Source organism: Eutrigla gurnardus (genome assembly GCF_963514095.1).
Source record: "Eutrigla gurnardus genome assembly, chromosome: 3".
Lineage (NCBI taxonomy): Eukaryota > Metazoa > Chordata > Actinopteri > Perciformes > Triglidae > Eutrigla > Eutrigla gurnardus.
The window spans coordinates 19,461,713-19,482,187 of NC_139917.1; the positions used below are offsets into that span (position 1 = coordinate 19,461,713).

At 44.8% G+C, this 20,475-nt stretch overlaps 1 protein-coding gene across 5 annotated transcripts in view; it reads left to right on the top strand.

Annotated features, from left to right (window-relative positions):
- Nucleotides 1-20,475, top strand: part of htt (huntingtin) — a 31,378-nt gene that overhangs the window by 3,613 nt on the left and 7,290 nt on the right. For 2 of the 5 annotated variants that reach the window (XM_084006339.1, XM_084006342.1), the window contains exons 6-57: nt 560-698; nt 943-1,084; nt 1,240-1,418; nt 1,500-1,704; nt 2,001-2,048; nt 2,249-2,326; nt 2,443-2,831; nt 4,729-4,855; nt 4,968-5,083; nt 5,176-5,287; nt 5,894-6,031; nt 6,637-6,795; nt 7,695-7,792; nt 7,879-8,018; nt 8,189-8,252; nt 8,412-8,512; nt 8,772-8,918; nt 9,128-9,248; nt 9,352-9,497; nt 9,651-9,835; nt 9,991-10,214; nt 10,337-10,463; nt 10,560-10,684; nt 10,786-10,896; nt 11,014-11,091; nt 11,766-11,989; nt 12,109-12,187; nt 12,353-12,514; nt 12,604-12,659; nt 12,799-12,947; nt 13,109-13,245; nt 13,329-13,445; nt 13,580-13,702; nt 13,821-14,080; nt 14,176-14,318; nt 14,454-14,676; nt 14,991-15,132; nt 15,256-15,435; nt 15,767-15,943; nt 16,238-16,314; nt 16,637-16,772; nt 16,876-16,998; nt 17,106-17,313; nt 17,423-17,568; nt 18,051-18,228; nt 18,642-18,740; nt 18,890-19,074; nt 19,152-19,278; nt 19,502-19,605; nt 19,914-20,068; nt 20,156-20,295; nt 20,384-20,469. In XM_084006339.1, coding sequence (XP_083862465.1) covers nt 560-698; nt 943-1,084; nt 1,240-1,418; nt 1,500-1,704; nt 2,001-2,048; nt 2,249-2,326; nt 2,443-2,831; nt 4,729-4,855; nt 4,968-5,083; nt 5,176-5,287; nt 5,894-6,031; nt 6,637-6,795; nt 7,695-7,792; nt 7,879-8,018; nt 8,189-8,252; nt 8,412-8,512; nt 8,772-8,918; nt 9,128-9,248; nt 9,352-9,497; nt 9,651-9,835; nt 9,991-10,214; nt 10,337-10,463; nt 10,560-10,684; nt 10,786-10,896; nt 11,014-11,091; nt 11,766-11,989; nt 12,109-12,187; nt 12,353-12,514; nt 12,604-12,659; nt 12,799-12,947; nt 13,109-13,245; nt 13,329-13,445; nt 13,580-13,702; nt 13,821-14,080; nt 14,176-14,318; nt 14,454-14,676; nt 14,991-15,132; nt 15,256-15,435; nt 15,767-15,943; nt 16,238-16,314; nt 16,637-16,772; nt 16,876-16,998; nt 17,106-17,313; nt 17,423-17,568; nt 18,051-18,228; nt 18,642-18,740; nt 18,890-19,074; nt 19,152-19,278; nt 19,502-19,605; nt 19,914-20,068; nt 20,156-20,295; nt 20,384-20,469 — 7,435 coding nt within the window. The remainder of the gene's footprint in view (nt 1-559; nt 699-942; nt 1,085-1,239; nt 1,419-1,499; nt 1,705-2,000; nt 2,049-2,248; nt 2,327-2,442; nt 2,832-4,728; nt 4,856-4,967; nt 5,084-5,175; nt 5,288-5,893; nt 6,032-6,636; nt 6,796-7,694; nt 7,793-7,878; nt 8,019-8,188; nt 8,253-8,411; nt 8,513-8,771; nt 8,919-9,127; nt 9,249-9,351; nt 9,498-9,650; nt 9,836-9,990; nt 10,215-10,336; nt 10,464-10,559; nt 10,685-10,785; nt 10,897-11,013; nt 11,092-11,765; nt 11,990-12,108; nt 12,188-12,352; nt 12,515-12,603; nt 12,660-12,798; nt 12,948-13,108; nt 13,246-13,328; nt 13,446-13,579; nt 13,703-13,820; nt 14,081-14,175; nt 14,319-14,453; nt 14,677-14,990; nt 15,133-15,255; nt 15,436-15,766; nt 15,944-16,237; nt 16,315-16,636; nt 16,773-16,875; nt 16,999-17,105; nt 17,314-17,422; nt 17,569-18,050; nt 18,229-18,641; nt 18,741-18,889; nt 19,075-19,151; nt 19,279-19,501; nt 19,606-19,913; nt 20,069-20,155; nt 20,296-20,383; nt 20,470-20,475) is intronic. The other 3 variants (XM_084006340.1, XM_084006343.1, XM_084006341.1) reach the window with 2 other exon arrangements.

Below are 20,475 nucleotides of genomic sequence, written 5' to 3' on the forward strand. Positions count from 1 at the left end.
CACACACACACACACACACACACACACACACACACACACACACACACAATGTCTGAACATATTAAAGAAATAATAATAATACTTATTGCTTGGTACCTATATTACCTTGGTCTATATAATATTGTTTTTGCTACTGCTTTATACTGTATAAAATGTTTCTCCTTCGGTTCGTGAAATCTCTGCAGCGTTTGAAAGTAGGACACATGGTAATTGTTATTCAGATTTCAACCGAGGGCACAACTGAGTGCTTAACTGGTTTGGAAATTGAAAACTCTATAATATCACAATAATGCATTATTATGTCATGTGTTATTGCCCAACATTGGTCGGGATACTAGAGCCTATTTTCATGCAGATATTTTGATGTGAAAGGGTATCCTGTCAATAATGCCATATCACTTTTTCCCTCGCCGAATTTGGAGCATTACAGTTATTAAGCCTCTTCCCGTGATGATACCAATATCTGTATGTAGCTTTAAAATTGAGCCTGCTGCAGAAAACATTGTTGTCTAACTCCGTTTTAAATGTCTTATCCCTCCCTCCATCTCTTGTGGTCCAGACCCTACCTGGTCAATCTGTTGCCATGCCTCTCCCGAATCACCAAGCGGCAGGAGGAGTCGGTACAGGAGACTCTGGCTGCCGCAATGCCCAAAATGATGGCCGCCTTGGGACACTTTGCCAATGATGGCGAGATCAAGGTATCTAGACAAAGCAGAAACATAGTTACTGATTAGTATCAGTGACTTTCAAGTAATTGTTTTGCTTCATCTTTTGTCTTCCAAAAAAAAAGTCCTTCTGTTTATGTTTTGTTTGTCTTGTTTTTCTTGTGTAGCAAATGAGCTACAATGGCATTTTCTTGTGCAATATATATGGTAATTTAAACATAAAATGCACATGTTGGAGCAGCTTGCTTTCATTACAGTCCAACCATGTGTGTCCCAGGTACTGCTGAAGTCATTTGTGGCCAACCTGAAGTCCAGCTCCCCCACCATCAGACGGACAGCAGCCAGCTCGGCCGTCAGTGTGTGCCAACACTCCAGACGCACCAGCTACTTCTACACCTGGTTACTTAATGTGCTGCTGGGTAGGGCCACACTCATGCACATACTCTGACTTAGCAGTTAAGCTCATTTCAGCTAACATTCGTGAACTAGATTGGTATCGAACTGCTTCGAACACACAGGCTATAGTATTTAAAATAGGAGTAATAAACGCACAACCTGGCCTTCTGTTTTCTAGGTCTGTTGGTTCCAGTGGACGAGGAGCACCCCAGCCACCTAATTCTGGGGGTGCTGTTAACCCTTCGCTACCTGATGCCTCTGCTGCAGCAGCAAGTCAACACCACTAGCCTCAAAGGAAGCTTTGGAGTCATGAGGAAGGAGGCGGATGTACAGCCAACACCTGAGCAGTTGCTACAGGTAGAGAGAAGAGAGTAATTATGTGGATACCAGTGCGTGTGTCAACAGAGTTTTTGCTGAATTACATATCTGTGTCTGAAGGTGTACGAGCTGACCTTACACTACACACAGCACTGGGATCACAATGTGGTCACAGCGGCTCTGGAGCTCCTGCAGCAGATGTTCAGGACACCCCCGCCAGAGCTTCTGCACATGCTCATCAGCGCAGGCAGCATTCTACATGGCACTGTTTTCCGCCAGGACACCGAGAGTCGCGCACGCTCCGGCAGCATCCTCGAGCTCATTGGTCAGTCGGAATTGTCTTCATGAAGCTTTTGTACAGGCTCTACATTGTTTTACATTGGGACTTGGGACACCACTTTATTAATTCATTAACCCTTACTTATCCTTACTTGCTAGGTAATTAGGCAACCAAACTGTTGTTGCTCTACTCTTGTTTTGGCTTTGGTCTGTGTCTGCTGCCTTTTTCTTTGCTTGCTAACTCTTTCCCCGTCTGTAAATAATTGTTGTTTCCTTCTGAGCTTTTGCTGCTTTTCTCTTTCTCGCCTCCTGTTTCTGCTTCCCGTTTCCTGCCATTTGCAGCGGGGGGAGGGTCTTCCTGCAGTCCACTCCTTCTCAGGAAACCGAGAGGTGACTAGTCTATTTATCTCCCGCTCACCTCTACCCTCTAACTGATGTTTCAGTCAGCGCGTGGGAAACCTCAGACAGAGTCACCCATTGTTGTTGATTGTCCTCTAAATTCTGGATACATTGTCATTGGTGCACAATATTTGCTTTTTTTTTTAACAGCTAGCCGTTAGTGCTGATGTTGTTAAACGTGTTGTTTCCAGGTAAAATGCTCTCTGGGGAGGAGGATGGGTTGGAGGATGAAGCTGAGAGAACGGAGGTCACCACTGGTGCCTTCGCAGGTGAGATGCACACCAAGAGGCAGAATGAAAAGTGAAGCTGACGAGCAGTTTACAAACTACATTGTAAAGCCTCAAGCAGCAGTAAAACATAGACTTTGTGTTCATCTTTCCTTCAGCTTCAGTTGTGGATGGCTCCTCCGCGGCACAGGTGGACATCATCACCGAGCAGCCGCGCTCCTCCCAGCATACCCTGCAGCCTGGTGACTCTGTAGACATCAGTGCTTCCTCAGAGCAGGGCGGTGGCGGAGGTGGGACATCTGCATCAGACACCCCCGAGTCACCCAATGACAACGAGGAGGAAATGCTGAGCCGGAGCTCCAGCGGTGGGGCCAACATTACTCCAGAGACGGCTGACTACACCACACCAGAGATGGAGGGAGGGCCCTTGGGAGAAGGCGGGCCTCTGCTGGGCACTAATGATCGCTCACTCCCACCTAGTGACTCCTCCCAGACCACCACGGAGGGACCGGACTCGGCTGTCACACCTTCGGACGTAGCAGAGTTGGTCAGTGTGACTGCGTGGGCATGCGAGTGAGATTGACTTTGGTTGGAGAAAATAGCTTGAATGTGCTTCCCTTGACACTTCTTAATTACCATGCAATGCTTTAATTACATATGAACCCTGTCCCATGTCCCTACTGGCAAAGTTCCTGATTATGAATTATGCTATACTTCATAGAGTTAGGATTTGTAGAATGGACAAAATATTAATTCTTCAGATTTTTTTTTTTTAAACCACTAAAGGGCTGTATCAGTGGTTTTGCGTGTTTTAGCTCATTATTTACAAATTGCATATACTGGAAATGACTATTTAAAAATCCCAAATCATGGTATAATTATTTGAATTGATACAATACTTGCAATATTAAAAGCAACACTGTGTGACGGCAAGGTGCTGTAGAAAAAGTCTCACAGTCTAAATATATAGAGTGCTAGTTTTGATGGTCTTCTCCTATAGGCCTCTTCTACTGTATTGTCTAAAATATGTTAACTGGTTGGCAGTTATTTCATCCAATACATTTAATTATATAAGTGAGTTTAATTAATTCAATAAGTTACTGAACATGCAAACTACTTGTACGGTGGTCATCTTTCACATTTTGTATAGAGTGCATACAGTATTTTTCAATAAAAGTACTCCTTAGAACACATAGGATGAAATGCAAAGCCATTCATTTGGGTTTTGCTGCTCCCCTTCAGAGACATTTTGGTGTGAGATAGTCCACTCTAACAATTCTACCTCTATGGTCTTGCTCCCTCTCCTTTATCCTTCTCCCCGCTCCGTCGCAGTCATGCGCTACGTTGCCACGGGTGATTGAGCCGTCCCCTCCCTCGCCAACTTCCACCGAGGGTCCCGATGCCACAGACAGCGACTCTTCTGTCTACACTGCTTCCTCTTCCTCTTCTTCTTTCTCTTTCTCCTCCTCTTCCTCCTTCTATGCTACCTCCTCCTCTAGCTCTAGTGACAAGGTCAGCCAATTGGACACTTTGAACAGAGTGGGAGGGGCTTGCTTGTCTGGAACCTTTTAGCTTTCTTCATTCTTTCTCCTTTCGTTCGTCACAACTCATGCACCAAACTTGCCCTGTTTATTGGTATTCTTCCCTTCGTGTTGTCATTGACGATACATTATGCCCCTTCTTCTCCTCTTCCTTGTTTCCAGTGACCCCGCCCCCCACTCCACCCCCCCCCCCCCCCCCCCCCAATAATAAAAAAAGGATTTGGAAAGACCTTTGTAAAAACAAGCAACCCCAACATCCCATGTTGATGGCTTGCAATGAAGAGTTCAAAGTAGAAGCATGAAGGCCATCTGTTTTTTATTTATTTTTTTATTGTTCAGATTTAGTTCACTCTGTTTTTTAAAAGACTATGAAAGGCTTTTGCTCCAGTGGAGGCCAAACCCGTAAACAATTATTTATATACAGTTTTGGATTAAGAGTACTTTATATGTCCTGTGAGGAAAAAACACATTTCTGTAAAATGTTGTGTGTACCGTGTAGTTTAAGTAGTAAAAAAAAAAACATGCTTACATGATCTAAGAGCGATTCATTTAAAAGTTGAATGGTTTGGATCAAAAGCTTGCTCTTCCTCTGGTGTATTGTGGCAACCCAAATTGCAGATTTCTCAAGCCTGTGCTTTTTTTCCTGTGTGTAGTTGATTTGCTGTAAATGAAGTGACCCAAGCATGATCCAAAAGAGTTTTCAAAAAGGGAACGTTTGTTTGACTTGCAGTTTTAATGATTGTTTGTTGTGCTGTGTTGTCCTCAATCGAGCAAAATATACTCAATGAGTCGGAGCTATCTCGGTATCTGTTGCATGCGGTTGCATTTCATATTTGTTGCATTAAGTGTTCCTGTATTGAAAGTTTAGTTCCTCACTGGACGCTCTGTGTGTCTGTGCATAAGGTGCTGGATGGCAGTGAGAGTCAGTACTCTGGGATGCAGATCGGGACATTACAGGATGAAGAAGATGAAGGAACGGCACCTTCCTCACAAGAAGAACCCCAAGAACCATTCCTGCAGTCAGCCCTGGGTATGTTGGTGTACACAACTGTGCACACACTGAAACGCTTATTACCAAAAATAGTTTTTTTCTTAATGATATATTGCTTTTGCTTATTGTTTCCATGTGTGCCTGTGTGCAGCTCTGAGCAAGCCTCATCTCTTCGAAGGCCGAGGTCACAACCGGCAGGGTTCAGACAGCAGCGTGGACCGCTTCATACCAAAGGACGAACCTGCTGAACCTGAGCCTGACAATAAGGTAGAGCCACTCCCACACAAAAACATCTATTTTTTTTCTGCCCCGAAAGATAAAGAAAGCAAAATACTTATGACTGACTGCCTACTTCTTAGCCATCACGGATAAAGGGTCCTATTGGACATTATACGGACCAGGGGAAGGAGCCGCTGGTCCACTGTGTACGGCTCCTTGCTGCTTCATTCCTACTGACGGGACAAAAAAATGGTGAGTCTTATCAAAACCGCTCAAAATATGCCATTGGTGTGTTTAAAAAATGTCATCCTGTTTGCCTACAATTGCAAGTCTAAATAAGTTTTAAGTAAAAAAAAATAAGTAAAAAGTGAGAGACCCCAGATCTGTCTGTCTGTCTGTCTGTCTGTCTGTCTGTCTGTCTGTCTGTCTGTCTGTATATTATGAGTGATTAAAGTAGAAAGTTCAATTCTAGGAAAAAAGGTGAAAACTTTGGTGGTGAGTTAGAAATAACATTTTTGTGAGTAAAAGAATGAATGAAATTACTCAATATTCAAGAGCTCCATCGGCTGGATTTTCCTGACAACAGATCATTGATTTGTAGGGATTTTATGGGATTTTTCACAAACACAAAATCGGTCAGAAGTAGTTTCTATGTTATCTGTATTATGAGCATGAGCTATGATGAGCTATGATACGAAACCTATAACCTTATACTTTGTTAATACACAACAGTACTTAAAATGATGAACACTATTTGAGACACAACCTCAACACAACGTTGTAAATTGTTTATCAGCCCTTCCTTTCTTGCTTTCTGTGACATAATTGCGTGCTTATTGCTGTATTATGTTCTCCCAGGTCTGATCCCTGACAAGGAGGTGCGAGTGAGTGTGAAGGCTCTGGCGGTCAGCTGTGTTGGAGCAGCAGCAGCGTTGCATCCTGAAGCCTTCTTTAATTCCCTATACCTGGAGCCGCTGGACGGCATTCCATTAGAAGGTAGGGGTATAAAAAAATGAAAGACAATCCTATTTAGATGATGCATGACACCAGAACAGGTCAAAACAAACATTTCTTGCCGATTTCAACATGGATTTGCTGTTCACAATGTGGATTGGCGGCGAGAATTTTTTTTTGCATCTTTTACTAAATCTCGGCCAATAACAATCGATGGTTGAGCAAATGGTACATCCCTAACAGCTAGCTCATAGGGCTCAAGTATGATTGCAAAGTGAACCCAGAACATGGACTTGAAGCGAACCGAGTACAGAACTGTGTGCAAAAATGACAGCTGACTAACTGCTCTTGAGTTTGTTTGGAGGGGTGAAAGTGACCAAGTGTGAAAACACCCTAACTGTCCGACATGACAGTGTGATTGTGAGCATGCACAATGCCAGCACCCTGAAACTCAAGCAGCTACATGGAATTCAGCCACTATTTGTTGTATTATTTAAGATGCACTTTTCCTCCAGTGACATGTGGACATATCTTGTGTGGAAAAAAAGTCATTTTTAACACAGTTGTAAAATGCATTATTTGACAACTGTATTTGTGCGTCTTCAGCACCTTCTTTGACTTGGCTGTCTTTGTCTGTCCTCTTGTAGAGCAGCAGTATGTCAGTGACGTGCTGTGCCTCATCGACCATGGGGACCCCCAGATCAGAGGGGCCACGGCCATCCTCTGCGCAGCCATCATTCAAGCCGCGCTCACCAAAACACGTTACAACATACACACCTGGCTGGCCAGTGTGCAGAGTGCAACAGGTTGGTGTGTGTGTGTCTGTGTGTGTCTGTGTGTGTGTGGCAGTCTTTAATGGTTTCAACACTTAGCGGTGTGCTGCAACCGGTGTGACTCCACACAGAGTGAGGCTGGTATCTGCCGACAGGGCCTGTAAAGTCATCGGGTTTTCTGTGCGATGGTACCATACATCTTAATATGCTCGCATAGTAATATACGAGGTGGATGTCATCTTGCCTGTGCCTCTTAAGACATAATTAAGTCCTTTGCATAATAGTGAATAGTGTGTGTGGGGGGGGGGGGGGGGGGGCAATTATAATTGCTTGGGATAATAATTAAAATCCCAGTCGGCAACATTTGTTTGATCATATTCACCGAAGCCGACACTATGCTCCGATAGAACAACATAAATCATCCGGTTTTAGAAAAAAAAATGCGTCTCTATGTGCACGTAGAGCCTGTTTGTTTTGCAAAAGATCAACCAAGCCCGGGTCATCCTGTCCAATCAGCACGCAGGACTGTGTTCGTGCACACACAGAGCCCCTCCCCCCTCGGGTCGTACCACTATCACAGGGGGGAGGCGGAGGGAAGTAGCAACAATCTTCCAATTCCTCGGTTAAAAACCGAAACGAGGAGGTCCAAAACAACCAAAGAAAAGAAAACACTGGTGGAAAAGAAGGAAAAAAAGAAATATTGCGACAGTGCCCGTGATAAAACCAGAGTCAACATCGGACCCGCGTTTCATAGGTGGCGTGATCTAAGGGATTTCAAAGGGCACGGAGTCGGGGGGAAGGAACTCGGTGGTCGTGGGGGAGGAGTGTGAGAGTTGTAAACATTCAAAATCCGACAGAGTGCCCTCGATCCGCCAGACTTGCCAACTGGGACTTTAATGGTTCTCTCATCTGTATGTCCTGTTGCTCACCAGGTAACCCCCTGTCCCTGGTGGACTTGGTGCCTTTGCTCCAGAAGTCTCTGAAAGACGAATCCTCCGTCACATGCAAGATGGCTTGCTCTGCAGTTAGGGTAAGCCGTCTCTGTACGAGTGTGTCCGTAATCTGTGCTGAGTGTGAGTGTGTTGGAGTCTGATCTTTTTTGTGTGTGTGTTTCAGCACTGCATCATGACTGTGTGCAGCAGTACCCTGAGTGAGCTCGGCCTGCAGTTGTTGATAAACCTTCTTGGTCTGAGGGACTCATCCTATTGGCTTGTTCGCACAGAGCTTTTGGAGACCCTGGCTGAGATGGACTTCCGGTATGGTCAATTTATATAATTTTGTGTTATTGCATCTATATGCTCATGCATTTTACTCATTGGTAGACTGCACTTTCTAAATCACTATATCCTACACTTTAACCGTGTCTGTGTCTTATTTTTCATTACCTGTGAATAATAGTAACGATATTCACTCTTTCCTCTTGTAGGTTAGTTAATTTCCTGGAGAGAAAAACAGAAACTTTGCACAAAGGGGATCATCACTACACTGGGGTAAGTTCTCCATTTTATTTTCTCATTGTCTTGATGTGGAAATGCAAGTTTTGTTGATGGTTTTTAGACACAAACAACATTCAGGTTTTATCCTCAAAGTTTGCACCTTGAGTCTCTGAGACTGTGGTCCCTAATTCATCCACATTTCACTCTATCTAGCGTCTGCGGCTGCAGGAGAGAGTCCTGAATGATGTGGTCATCCGTCTTTTGGGGGATGATGACCCCAGAGTCCGGCACGTGGCAGCCTCTGCTGTCAGCAGGTATACGGTCGTCTTTACATAGAACATATTCAGGGCTCCAGACTAACTTTTTACATGGATTGTTCTGGTGCAGATAGCTTTTGAATTAGTGCACCAGCACATAATTTAGCTTCATCACAATTTTTTTCTCCATGCCTTTTTTCCTTTTTTGTCAGTTCTTATTCACATTGATAATTGCATAACACATTATGTAAATGTTTTTTTGCTCCTATTTTCCTCTCATCCTTCCCACATGTTTCTTTGCCTCTTTTTCTACCAGGCTGGTTTCCAGGTTGTTCTATGACTGTGACCAGGGTCAAGTGGACCCAGTGGTGGCTATTGCCCGGGACCAGAGTTCAGTCTACCTGCAGCTGCTGATGCATGAGACACAACCCCCCTCTCAGTTCACAGTTAGCACTATCACGAGGTAAGAATATGAAAACACAGATACTCTCATTGGCTCTCAATGCCATTCTCTCAAGATCTTTGATCATGTGTTGTTTTATGGTGCCTACGGTATGTTGTATTCTACAGACAATCAGAGCTTTGAAATTAAGTACAAGGTTCAATGACAAATCTTTTGACAAAATCACAGCCCACAGTCTGAGGAACTCTGCTCTTTTCTCCGTCTGCCAGGACGTACAGAGGCTTCAACTTGTCCAACAACGTGTCTGATGTCACAATCGAGAACAATTTGTCCAGAGTTGTTACCGCTGTCTCCCATGCGTTCACCTCCTCTTCCTCCAGAGCCCTGACTGTGAGCTTTCAGACACACATAATGCTTCTCCTTTACTATGCTTACTGTTTATGTGTTTTTGTCTAACATGTAAAACACCGTTCCTTTGTCTGTTTCTCTGCAGTTTGGCTGCTGTGAGGCTTTGTGCCTCCTGGCTTCAAATTTTCCAGTGTGTGCTTGGAGTACGGGCTGGCACTGTGGCTATGTTAGCTCGAGTAATACCTTTTCCTCCCGCTCCAGTCTCAACCGCAGCAGGGGCAGGGCCCTCAGGTTTGTGTGCCCTATCTTATCAATCCATCTTCCACATCCATCCTAGTTGGATATCCTGCCAGGCAACACACTACTATTTGTCATTGTTTCACTTATTTATTTTTTGCGATTCACACCGGATTATCCTTTTTACCTTATCTCTCTGATTTACAGTATGTCACAGCCTAGTAGTGCCCCAACCTCTTCAACCACCTCTTCATCTGCACCGGACACTGAGCGGAGGACACTGACAGTAGGAATGGCCAACATGGTTCTCTCCTTACTCTCCTCTGCCTGGTTTCCACTGGATCTGTCGTCACACCAGGATGCACTTTTGCTTTCTGGCAATCTGCTTGCTGGTGGGTAACATATGCATACAAATTTTGCCTGAACTTGTTAATTTAACTCAAAATTAGACTTTATTTGCAAGCATACCGCCAATCACTCAAACAAACCTTTGAGACAAAAGCAGTAACCTGTTATTGATTAACAATTCTCTTAATCACATTCCAAGCTGTGGCCCCTAAATGTATGCGCAACCCCTGGTCTGGAGAGGAAGAAGGCAGCAGTGCTAGCACGAACGCCAGTGCAGCCCAGAATAAGATGGAGGAACCCTGGGCGGGGCTGTCAGATCGCTCCCTGGTGGCCATGTTGGAGCAGCTGTTTTCTCACCTACTAAAGATCCTCAACATCTGTGCCCATGTGCTGGATGACACACCACCTGGACCAGCAGTTAAGGTAACTGTCAATAGTGAGTGTTTGTAAGTCACATTTCACTAAGTTGCATCCACAGGAAGGCCGTTGTACACAGTTTAAGTTTAGTACTCTGTTCCCTACTGTTTTCTTTCCTTCTTTTTTAGGCCACCCTCCCCTCTCTGAGCAACACCCCCTCCCTCAGTCCCATCCGGAGAAAAGGCAAGGAGAAGGATGCTGCTGAGCCCAGTGCGGCCCCCATGAGCCCAAAGAAAAGCAGTGAGGTCAACACAGGTATATGCACACCTGGCCATGCATGCCGAGGTACAGACGGTCCCTCTGAGGTATCTGTGAGTATTTAATACGTTTGATATTGTTTTTCATGAGCAGGCAGGCCAGGAGACAGCACTGGGTCAACTGCCGTAAACAAATCTACCACCCTGGGCAACTTCTACCACCTGCCACCCTACCTCAAGCTCTATGATGTCCTCAAAGCTACGCATGCCAACTACAAGGTCAGAACACACATCCGTTTTAAACTACTTCCAAAATAACAGAAATGTGTTTTGCAGGTTTCAGAGTCTTAAATGGTGTTAATTGTGTTTTTATCTCCAAGGTGACGCTGGACCTCCACAGTAGCCAGGAGAAGTTTGGTGGTTTTCTGCGTTCCACTCTAGATGTTCTGTCTCAGCTCCTGGAGCTGGCCACACTACATGACATCAGCAAGGTAAAGATATGACAAAATAAGTTTGTTTTCATTCATGCAAGCTATGTTTGACCACTCTTATTTGCACAGACTGTAATCAATCCATTGAATAAAATTATATTCTATGTTCTCGGTCAGTGTGTGGAGGAAATCTTGGGCTACCTTAAGTCCTGCTTCTCCAGAGAACCAACCATGTCTACTGTTTGTGTACAACAGGTCAGTAATCTGTGTTGTTTATTATGTTATGTGGGTGTGTGTGTGGCAGTCTTTAATGGTTTCAACACTGAGCGGTGTGCTGCAACCGGTGCGACTCCACACAGAGTGAGGCTGGTATCTGCCGACAGGGCCTGTAAAGGCATCGGGTTTTCTGTGCGATGGTACCATACATCTTCATACGCTCGCATAGTGTTATACGAGCTGGACGTCATCTTGCCTGTGCCTCTTAAGACATAATAAAGTCCTTTGCATAATAGTGAATATATTCTGTATTTAATTGATTTACAGAAGATATTTTTTCTTAAAACATGAAACTCTCAGATCACAGGACAAAAGATGTGTTATTTTTCTTGAAAAATGGGCCCATTCAAGACCAAAAAACATGGGGGGAAAAAAAATGAAACAGATAGAAGTCAGAATGGAAAAAGGTTCAAACATGAAGACTAAGTTGGTAATGGCGAAAAGCCTACAAGACACTCTCTTGATTATGTTTTCTATTTTACAGCTTATTCCATACTAAATTTGAAAATCTACATAACAGATGTAATACAAGTAGAAAAAACGTGCCTTAATGAAATGATCCATTTAAACTGTGCTAGCCAGTTTTGAAAATAACTGCATTCAAACAAACGATTGCTTTTTCCTTTAGTAACTTAAGACCTCTTTCTCTTTAGCTGTTGAAGACCCTGTTTGGCACCAACCTGATCTCCCAGTGTGAGGGCATCCTGAGTGGACCCAGCCGTTCCCAGGGTAAGGCTCTCCGTCTTGGCTCGTCCAGCTTGCGACCTGGCCTCTACCACTACTGCTTCATGGCGCCGTACACTCACTTCACTCAGGCTCTCGCCGATGCTAGTCTCCGTAACATGGTGCAGGCTGAACAGGAGCAGGACACCTCTGGGTGAGTGGGAGCAACATCCAAATTAGACACAGGAGCATGAAAGGCATGATTCCAGATAAATATACCACCGCACTTGGAACATTACAGTTGCCTGCCATCTTTTTTTTTTTCGCTTCTAGATGGTTTGATGTGATGCAAAAAGCTTCGAACCAGCTGAGGTCCAACATCGCGAATGCAACACGCCACAGAGGAGACAAGGTGAACTTACACTCTGCTGCTACTTTTCTTAAATTGAGATTGTGAACAGCTTAAAACTGCAAAGATTGAGACAACTAATGTATCAAGTATGCATTTTCTTTGCTCATTTGCTTGATTGAGGTGCTACTCTTCTGAAAGCTCTTCCCTCATCTTTGCTTTTTTCAGAATGCCATCCACAACCACATTCGTCTGTTTGAGCCGCTGGTGATCAAAGCTTTGAAGCAGTACACTACCAGCACCTCTGTGGCCCTGCAGAGGCAAGTACTAGACCTGCTCGCCCAACTTGTGCAGCTCAGAGTCAACTACTGCCTGCTGGACTCGGATCAGGTAAAAACAAAACAAAAAGCGCGCACGTATGCTCATGCACGAGTTCACCTTCAACTTAAGCTCATTCCGGGAGATATTTTCTCTTTCAGGTGTTCATAGGCTTCGTCCTGAAGCAGTTTGAGTACATTGAAGTGGGACAGTTCAGGTGAGCAATGTGGCATTTTCAGAACTCATGCGTCTCTCCGTGTGTTGGTTACATAAGTCATTCAAACCTGGCTTCCACTTAACTGTAGATTATCTCAAATATCGCACTGTTACCTAAAATAATACCTGTTCTCACACAGAGACTCGGAGGCCATTATTCCCAACATCTTTTTCTTCCTGGTGCTGCTGTCTTATGAGCGTTACCACTCCAAGCAGATAATCAGTATCCCTAAAATCATCCAGCTGTGTGACGGCATCATGGCCAGTGGCAGGAAAGCCATCACACACGGTGAGAGGAACAAAAGCAAATGAAAACATAACCAATAAAGTGCATCCTTACTGTAGCTGGATGACCAACATGCTTGTTTCCTGATGATCGTTGACAGAATCATAAAAACGTGAATATAGAGACAGAGTTAATAAGGTTTTACTCTCCTCCTTCCTCTACAGCCATCCCGGCCCTGCAGCCGATCGTGCACGACCTGTTTGTGTTGAGGGGCTCAAATAAAGCAGATGCGGGCAAAGAGCTGGATACACAGAAAGAAGTGGTGGTCTCCATGCTGCTCAGGCTAGTGCAGTATCATCAGGTACAGTCACAGATGGAGCCAAACAGACAGAGCATGTCATTAAGCATTTTTTCTGTGCCTGACATTTTGTCTTTTACATGCAGGTGTTGGAGATGTTCATCCTTGTACTGCAGCAGTGTCACAAAGAGAACGAGGACAAGTGGAAGAGGTTGTCCAGACAGATTTCTGATGTCATACTTCCCATGATTGCCAAGCAGCAGGTAGGAATTTAAGATAAGATCAAATATATTACCACACGCTGACGAATATTAGAAATCGAGACTACAACAATTTCATGAAATGATCTGGTAAACCCCTTATTTGTAATCATTAAACATATCTTCTGTCCTCACAGATGCACCTGGATTCTCCGGAGGCGTTGGGAGTGTTGAACACTCTGTTTGAGACTGTGGCGCCTTCCTCTCTCAGACCTGTAGACATGTTGCTCAAGAGTATGTTCACCACCCCCTTCACCATGGTGAGGCTAATCTGATATCTGAATCATCAAAAAATCCCTTATCACACATTGTCTACTTTTTGTTAAGTGATTAAAAAAATTTATCTTTTTTTAATTTTTTTATCCTCTGCTCCTCCAGACATCAGTCACTACAGTCCAGCTGTGGGTCTCTGGTATCCTTGCAGTGCTCAGGGTGCTCGTCTCCCAGTCCACCGAGGACATTGTCCTGTCACGGGTCCACGAACTCTCCCTCACCCCGCATCTTCTCTCCTGCCTCACAATAAGTCGCCTGCATCAGCAGAGCCCCTCCCCAAGTGACCCAGCTACCGCTGATGCGCTCGGCAACCAGGAACCTAATGGTGAGGCACAAAAAGCCGCTCCTGAGGAAACCTTTGCCAGGTAAGTGATTGTGTTCACTGTAGATTTTAGGCTTCCCTTTCCTTCCTTTCCCCTTCTCAGTTTCACTTGAAATGTGTCCCATTCCTTCCTCCCAGGTTCCTGCTCCAGCTGGTAGGAGTGTTGCTGGATGATATTTCCTCTCGACAGGTTAAAGTGGACATTACAGAGCAGCAACACACTTTCTACTGCCAGCAGCTGGGCACACTGCTCATGTGTCTCATACATGTCTTCAAAAGTGGTGAGCTTTATATCACTTCAATCATTATTTTTGTTGTGGCGAAAATGGTAGATATTAGGTTTTGGAATGAAATTCATTACATTTCACCAAATCTGTTGTTTCCTGTTAACATTAGTACGACCCTTTTCCTTCCAGGAATGTTTCGCAGGATCACGGCTGCAGCTAGCCGTCTCCTGAAGGGTGAAGGTGGGCAGAGTGTCACCGAGGCCGGCCTGTTTTACCCCTTGGAGGGTCTGAACAGCATGGTGCAGTGCCTGATCACCACCCACCCCTCCCTGGTGCTTCTGTGGTGCCAGGTTCTCCTCATCATCGACTACACTAACTACTCCTGGTGGACTGAGGTGCACCAGACACCCAGGTAAAAACAGTTGCTATGAGTGTTTACTGATGGCAAATGTACTCATGTGAACCCTAATTATACACCCTTTTGCTGGAAATACTCTGAAAGGGGAAGGAGCTCCATCTTAGAGCAATGTACAAAGTGAGCAGTATGATCAAAATATCAAATTAATAAGTGCATCATATGACAAAAATACAAAAACAGAGCATAAAATCCATTTGTAGTGCAGCAAATTGTCCAAAATCATATTCCTTGTATTTGTATTACTTAGAAGTTGAGCAGGGCACCGTGTCTTGTGACAATCTACCCCGTCTCCCTCCCCTCTCTCACAGGAGACAGAGCCTCTCATCCACAAAGCTGCTGAGCCCTCACTCCTCAGGGGAAGGAGAGGAGGACAAGCCCGAGACTCTGTTAGCTATGGTCAACCGAGAGATCGTACGGAGGGGAGCCCTCATCCTCTTCTGTGACTATGTGGTGAGACTCTTCAGAGCGTTTGGCGAAGACCAAAATATATTAACACTGTTTGAATAAGTCACAAATAAGCAACCTTTGTTTTAAGTTAACACGCAACTTTGATTTTTATCACGGCAAAAATAGTGTCAGAACCTCCATGACTCGGAGCATCTGACCTGGCTGATTGTCAACCATGTGCGTGAACTCATCAACCTTTCCCACGAGCCTCCGGTGCAGGATTTCATCAGCGCTGTGCACCGCAACTCAGCCGCCAGTGGTCTCTTCATCCAGGCCATCCAGTCCCGCTGTGACAACCTCAGTACTGTGAGACTACACCCTCTTAGCCCCCCCCCTCTTTCCATCAGCCCTCATCAGTCAAGTAACTTAATTAATTGTACCAACTTGATAAAATCCATTTTGATTGATTTATTATTCCCCTTCTCTGAAGTTGTCCAGTACCCCTCATGACTGAAAATGCTATACTTTTTCTATTCCATCTATCCTGTTGTCTATCATATTTCATTGTTTAAGTCACAAGTGTGTTTCATTGGTGTCACTTACCCCAACCTCTTTTCTTTTACTGTCTTTTCCTTTGTCTCTCCTCCTCCGATTGCCCTTCTGCCTTTCTTACTGAATCCTCGCCTTCTTTTTGCAGCCAACCATGTTGAAGAAGACTCTGCAGTGTTTGGAAGGCATCCACCTGAGTCAGTCCGGCTCCCTGCTGATGCTCTATGTGGACAAGCTGCTCAATACACCCTTCAGGGTTTTGGCTCGCATGGTGGACACACTGGCGTGTCGCAGAGTGGAGATGCTGCTGGCTGAGACACTACAGGTACAGCTTATGGAGGACTTTTTTTCTTGTCACAAGGGAGTTAGCTTGGAAATTTGATAAATTATCTTTTACCATCACAAGCCACTGTCCACTCAGCTCTCCAGAGTAGGTGTGGAGTAGGTATGATGACAGAACGCACCCTACTTGTATGATAGAAATAACGAAGATGTTAACTTTGTCTCTTTCTGTGAAGAAAAAAGGCTGCAAGTTTCTTCTATGAAACGGGTGTTAATCTTGTTGTACTTGATTGTCCCTCAAGTTGATCATGTGTTGTTGTGTTCCTCCACCCTGCAGAACAGTGTAGCACAGCTGCCTGTGGAGGAACTGGACAGGATCCAGGAATACCTCCAGACCAGTGGCCTGGCTCAGAGGTAAGAGCTCTTCTGTATTACAGCCGATTTGAGGAATAGTTTGTAGTTTTAGCATTCTGTTGCACATTTTACACTCCTGATCATATTTTAAAAAAGCAGACTGAACAACAACAAAACAATGAATTGAAACAATCAATTGTATTTGTTTATTATTTCAAACATACAAGTTAACTCGATTCAAAACATAGAAAACATTAAAACCGATGAGAGAAAAATAAATATATACTACATGCAGGGATTGAAGTTATGTACTACAGGACACATTTCTGTTGAATCAAACAAAAATAGTTGTCGTAACCTCTGTTCATCTCTCTTATCACAGGCATCAGAGGTTCTACTCCCTGCTGGACAGGTTCAGAGCCACTGTTGCTGACACCAGCAGCCCCGCTCCTCCCGTGACATCACACCCCTTGGATGGGGATCCACCATCTGCTCCTGAGCTGGTCATCGCAGATAAGGTGAGCGATTAAAGAATCAGGGTGGGAATCGCTGTTCAAGTAAAGTTCAAGTAAAGAAATTTGCAATAGGAATTCTTTGCATAATTAAATTTTGTTTTTTCAGGAGTGGTATGTGGCTCTGGTGAAGTCTCAGTGTTGTCTTCATGGAGATGTTTCCCTGTTGGAGACGACAGAACTCCTCACCAAACTACCTCCCGCTGACCTCTTTAACATCATGAGCTGCAAGGTGACACAGATCTCAGACCTCAAGGATAAATATTCTTGACTATATAGATTCATTATAAAGGGATTTCAATGCATCTAAACCTGGTGTGTGCTCCCCCCCCCCAAAAGGAGTTCAACCTAAGCCTGCTGTGTCCATGCCTGAGTATGGGGAGGCAGCGGTTAGCACGAGGTCAAGGGTCGCTCTTGTTGGAGACAGCCCTGCAGGTGACCCTAGAGCGACTTGCAGCAGTTACGGGGTCACTTCCTGTCCCGCACCAGTTGTTCCTGCTGCCTGGCCTGTCCCAGCCCTACGGGAAGCAGCTAGCTGATGTGTATGGTGAGAGTGGGCGGGAAGCAGAGAGTGGTGGACGAAAATACATAAGTTAGAGTTTTACGTATTGAACACTGTCGGATTGAGTCATTTATGTCTGCTGTCTGCTTTTCAGATGAGCCAGGATTCTACCCCAGTGTTTTGTCGCTCTGCAGAGCTCTGTCCCAGTATCTGCTGATGGTGAGCCAGCTGCCTTCCTCACTACATATCCCCTCTGACAAGGAACACCTCATCATCGCTTTCACCTGCACTGCCGCCGAGGTAAGAATCCACATATTAACGTCCCAGTGAAGCGGAAGTTAGAGCGTCTTTAGCTTCTGCATTAAGAACATTTCATAGGTTATGAGAATTTCAAGAAGGATTTAAATCAAATCACTTTATAATCGCTATATAGATGAGGACCATTTACCATTTCACCATAACTTTAAAACATTTGATATCGGGGAACTACTGCCCATCAACTTTGAGTGCCCAGCATTATTGATGTAAAGGGATTCTACCACCTCGCTCATCCGCAGTCAAAATATGGTCACTTCTGGTCCCTGGTGCAAAGCCTGTTTCTTGCTTATAGCTTCATGTAATTAAATAATTTCCTCTCATTTGATAATTATTTTAGACTTCTTTCTCAATCATAAAATAGTGGTAATAGTGTTTTTTCTAATGTATATGGGACCCCATTATTTCATCCTAATTGTCCCACCTTTATTCCGATCTTCCATTTTTCTGTCTCTCTCTTCGCCCAGGTCATAGCATGGCGCCTCCTCCAGAATAAGTTGCCCCTTAGTGTGGACCTGCAGTGGGCTCTGTCCTGTCTGTGTCTGGCCCTGCAGCAGTCCTGCGTCTGGAACAAACTGTCCACCCCCGAGTACACCACACACACCTGCTCCCTCATCTACTGCCTGCGCCTCATCATTGTTGCAGGTGAGGAGGCCATCGGGAAGTTGTTTGTACATTCCTTATGATTTTCGTATTAAAGGGACCTAACATCAAGTATACACATTTTCCTCTTAAATAGTGCTATTTATCAATCTAGATTGTTTTGGTGTGAGTTGCTGAGTTTTGGAGATATCGGCCATAGAAATGTCTGCATGTTCTCGACTATATAGTTTATCCTGAGTTATCGGGTCATGATTTCTGAAGAGACATTTCTGCTTCTGCTTTAAACACCACAAGCCAAGTGTCATCTAGTCAGATTCTGTTGTAGAGAAGGCAGACATGTCTACCGCCGATATCTCCCACACTAACTCACACCAATACAATAAAAAAATAATATTATTTTGGATTTTGTGGTGAACTGCTCGATGCTGATCAAACTTTTTCTCTTGGTCCCCCAGTGGCTGTGAGTCCTGGTGACCAGCTTCTGCACCCAGAGAAGAAAAAGACGAAGGCAGAGAGAGACGCTGAAGGAGACGAAGTGGACTCCCATGCTGGCCGTGAGCACTTATTTTAAAACCTCTGTTATTTTATTTTTCAGGGCTTTGCTTCACCACTCTGATGTCTAATGGTGTAATCTCTTCTGAGTCAGATCTCAGAGGGAATTAGCCATGAAATATCCCTTCAAGCTTTCACCTGTGTGTTGCAGACATGTGCGAGTGGCAAGCATGCGAGATTATGGCCGAGCTGGTGGAAGGCCTGCAGAGCATCCTCACCCTGGGTCACCATAGAAACAGTGCATTCCCTGCTTTCCTCACACCAACCTTGCGCAATATTGTCATCAGTCTGTCACGACTGCCTCTGGTCAACAGCTACACCCGAGTACCTCCACTGGTCAGTGTGTGAGAGAGATTATGCCTTGGATTTGAACAATTGATTGTGTTGGGATATTAATATCTTTGTGTGTGAAGGTTTGGAAACTGGGCTGGTCCCCTCAGCCAGGAGGAGAGTATGGCACAACGCTACCAGAGATCCCTGTGGATTTCCTGCAGGAAAAGGATGTCTTCAGAGAGTTCCTCTACCGCATCAATACACTGGGTACAGAAACACACCCACAGACATGAAATGGGCCTTCCCTCTATTGTCTCATTGTTTATCTCATCGCCGTGACATCGCCTACTGCTGATTGCTGAATCGTTCCAGATGTGCAGTTTTGGATAGAGTAAACTGCTTGCCACTATTATGTATAAAGTTGTGTGAGTGTGGCCGATGCATCACTGTATGTTCAGTCATGTGAGTGGTTTTGTTGCCTTATGTTTAGGCTGGAGCAGCAGGACTCAGTTTGAGGAGACCTGGGCAACACTGCTTGGGGTGCTGGTCACCCAACCAATCACTATGGACCAGGAGGAGGAGACACAGCAGGAGGTACACGCACACACACGCACACATGCACTCATGCACTCACTGGAATATTGTTCACATCCTTCAATGTGCTGATAGTTAGTGAGTTTAATTGGACTACATAATTACGACTAAGCAGTCACACAGCTGCTTTTTTTAATGAGAAACGTAAGAATTTGTGTAAATTCAGCATGTGAGCATTAAAGAAGTACACATGTTTTTTTCTGATACCATTTGGAATAAATTGTGGGAAACAATTTTATAACCCTTAGTTCCTTCTCTGAGTTTCCCCCCCATCTGTCTCATTGTTTTGTTCCTCCCTTTGTCTCTAGGAGGACTTGGAGCGTACCCAGTTGAATGTGTTAGCAGTGCAGGCCATCACCAGCCTGGTGCTGAGTGCCATGACCCTGCCTACTGCTGGCAACCCTGCAGTCAGCTGTCTGGAACAGCAGCCCCGCAACAAGAGCCTCAAAGCCCTGGAAACACGGTAGCAATGCAGCTGGGTTCCATTTACATTGTAGCAGTGCCTAGAATACGCATTCAGAGATATTTATTCATTGTTACGTGTGCCCAGGTTTGGAAGGAAACTTGCGGTGATCAGGGGTGAGGTGGAGAGAGAGATTCAGGCGCTTGTGTCGAAGAGAGACAATGTCCATACCCCCCACCCGTACCATGCCTGGGACCCTGTGCCCTCGCTGTCCGCAGCCTCAGCTGGTAACACATAACGTTTGCTCAGTCTCTCACTTTACCCTCAGCTGCTGCTGCAACTCCTACTCTAATTTCTTGTTTAATTTTGTTTTAGCAGGCACGCTGATAAGCCATGAGAAGCTACTGCTTCAGATCAACACAGAGAGGGAGATGGGTAACATGGACTACAAACTGGGACAGGTAAGG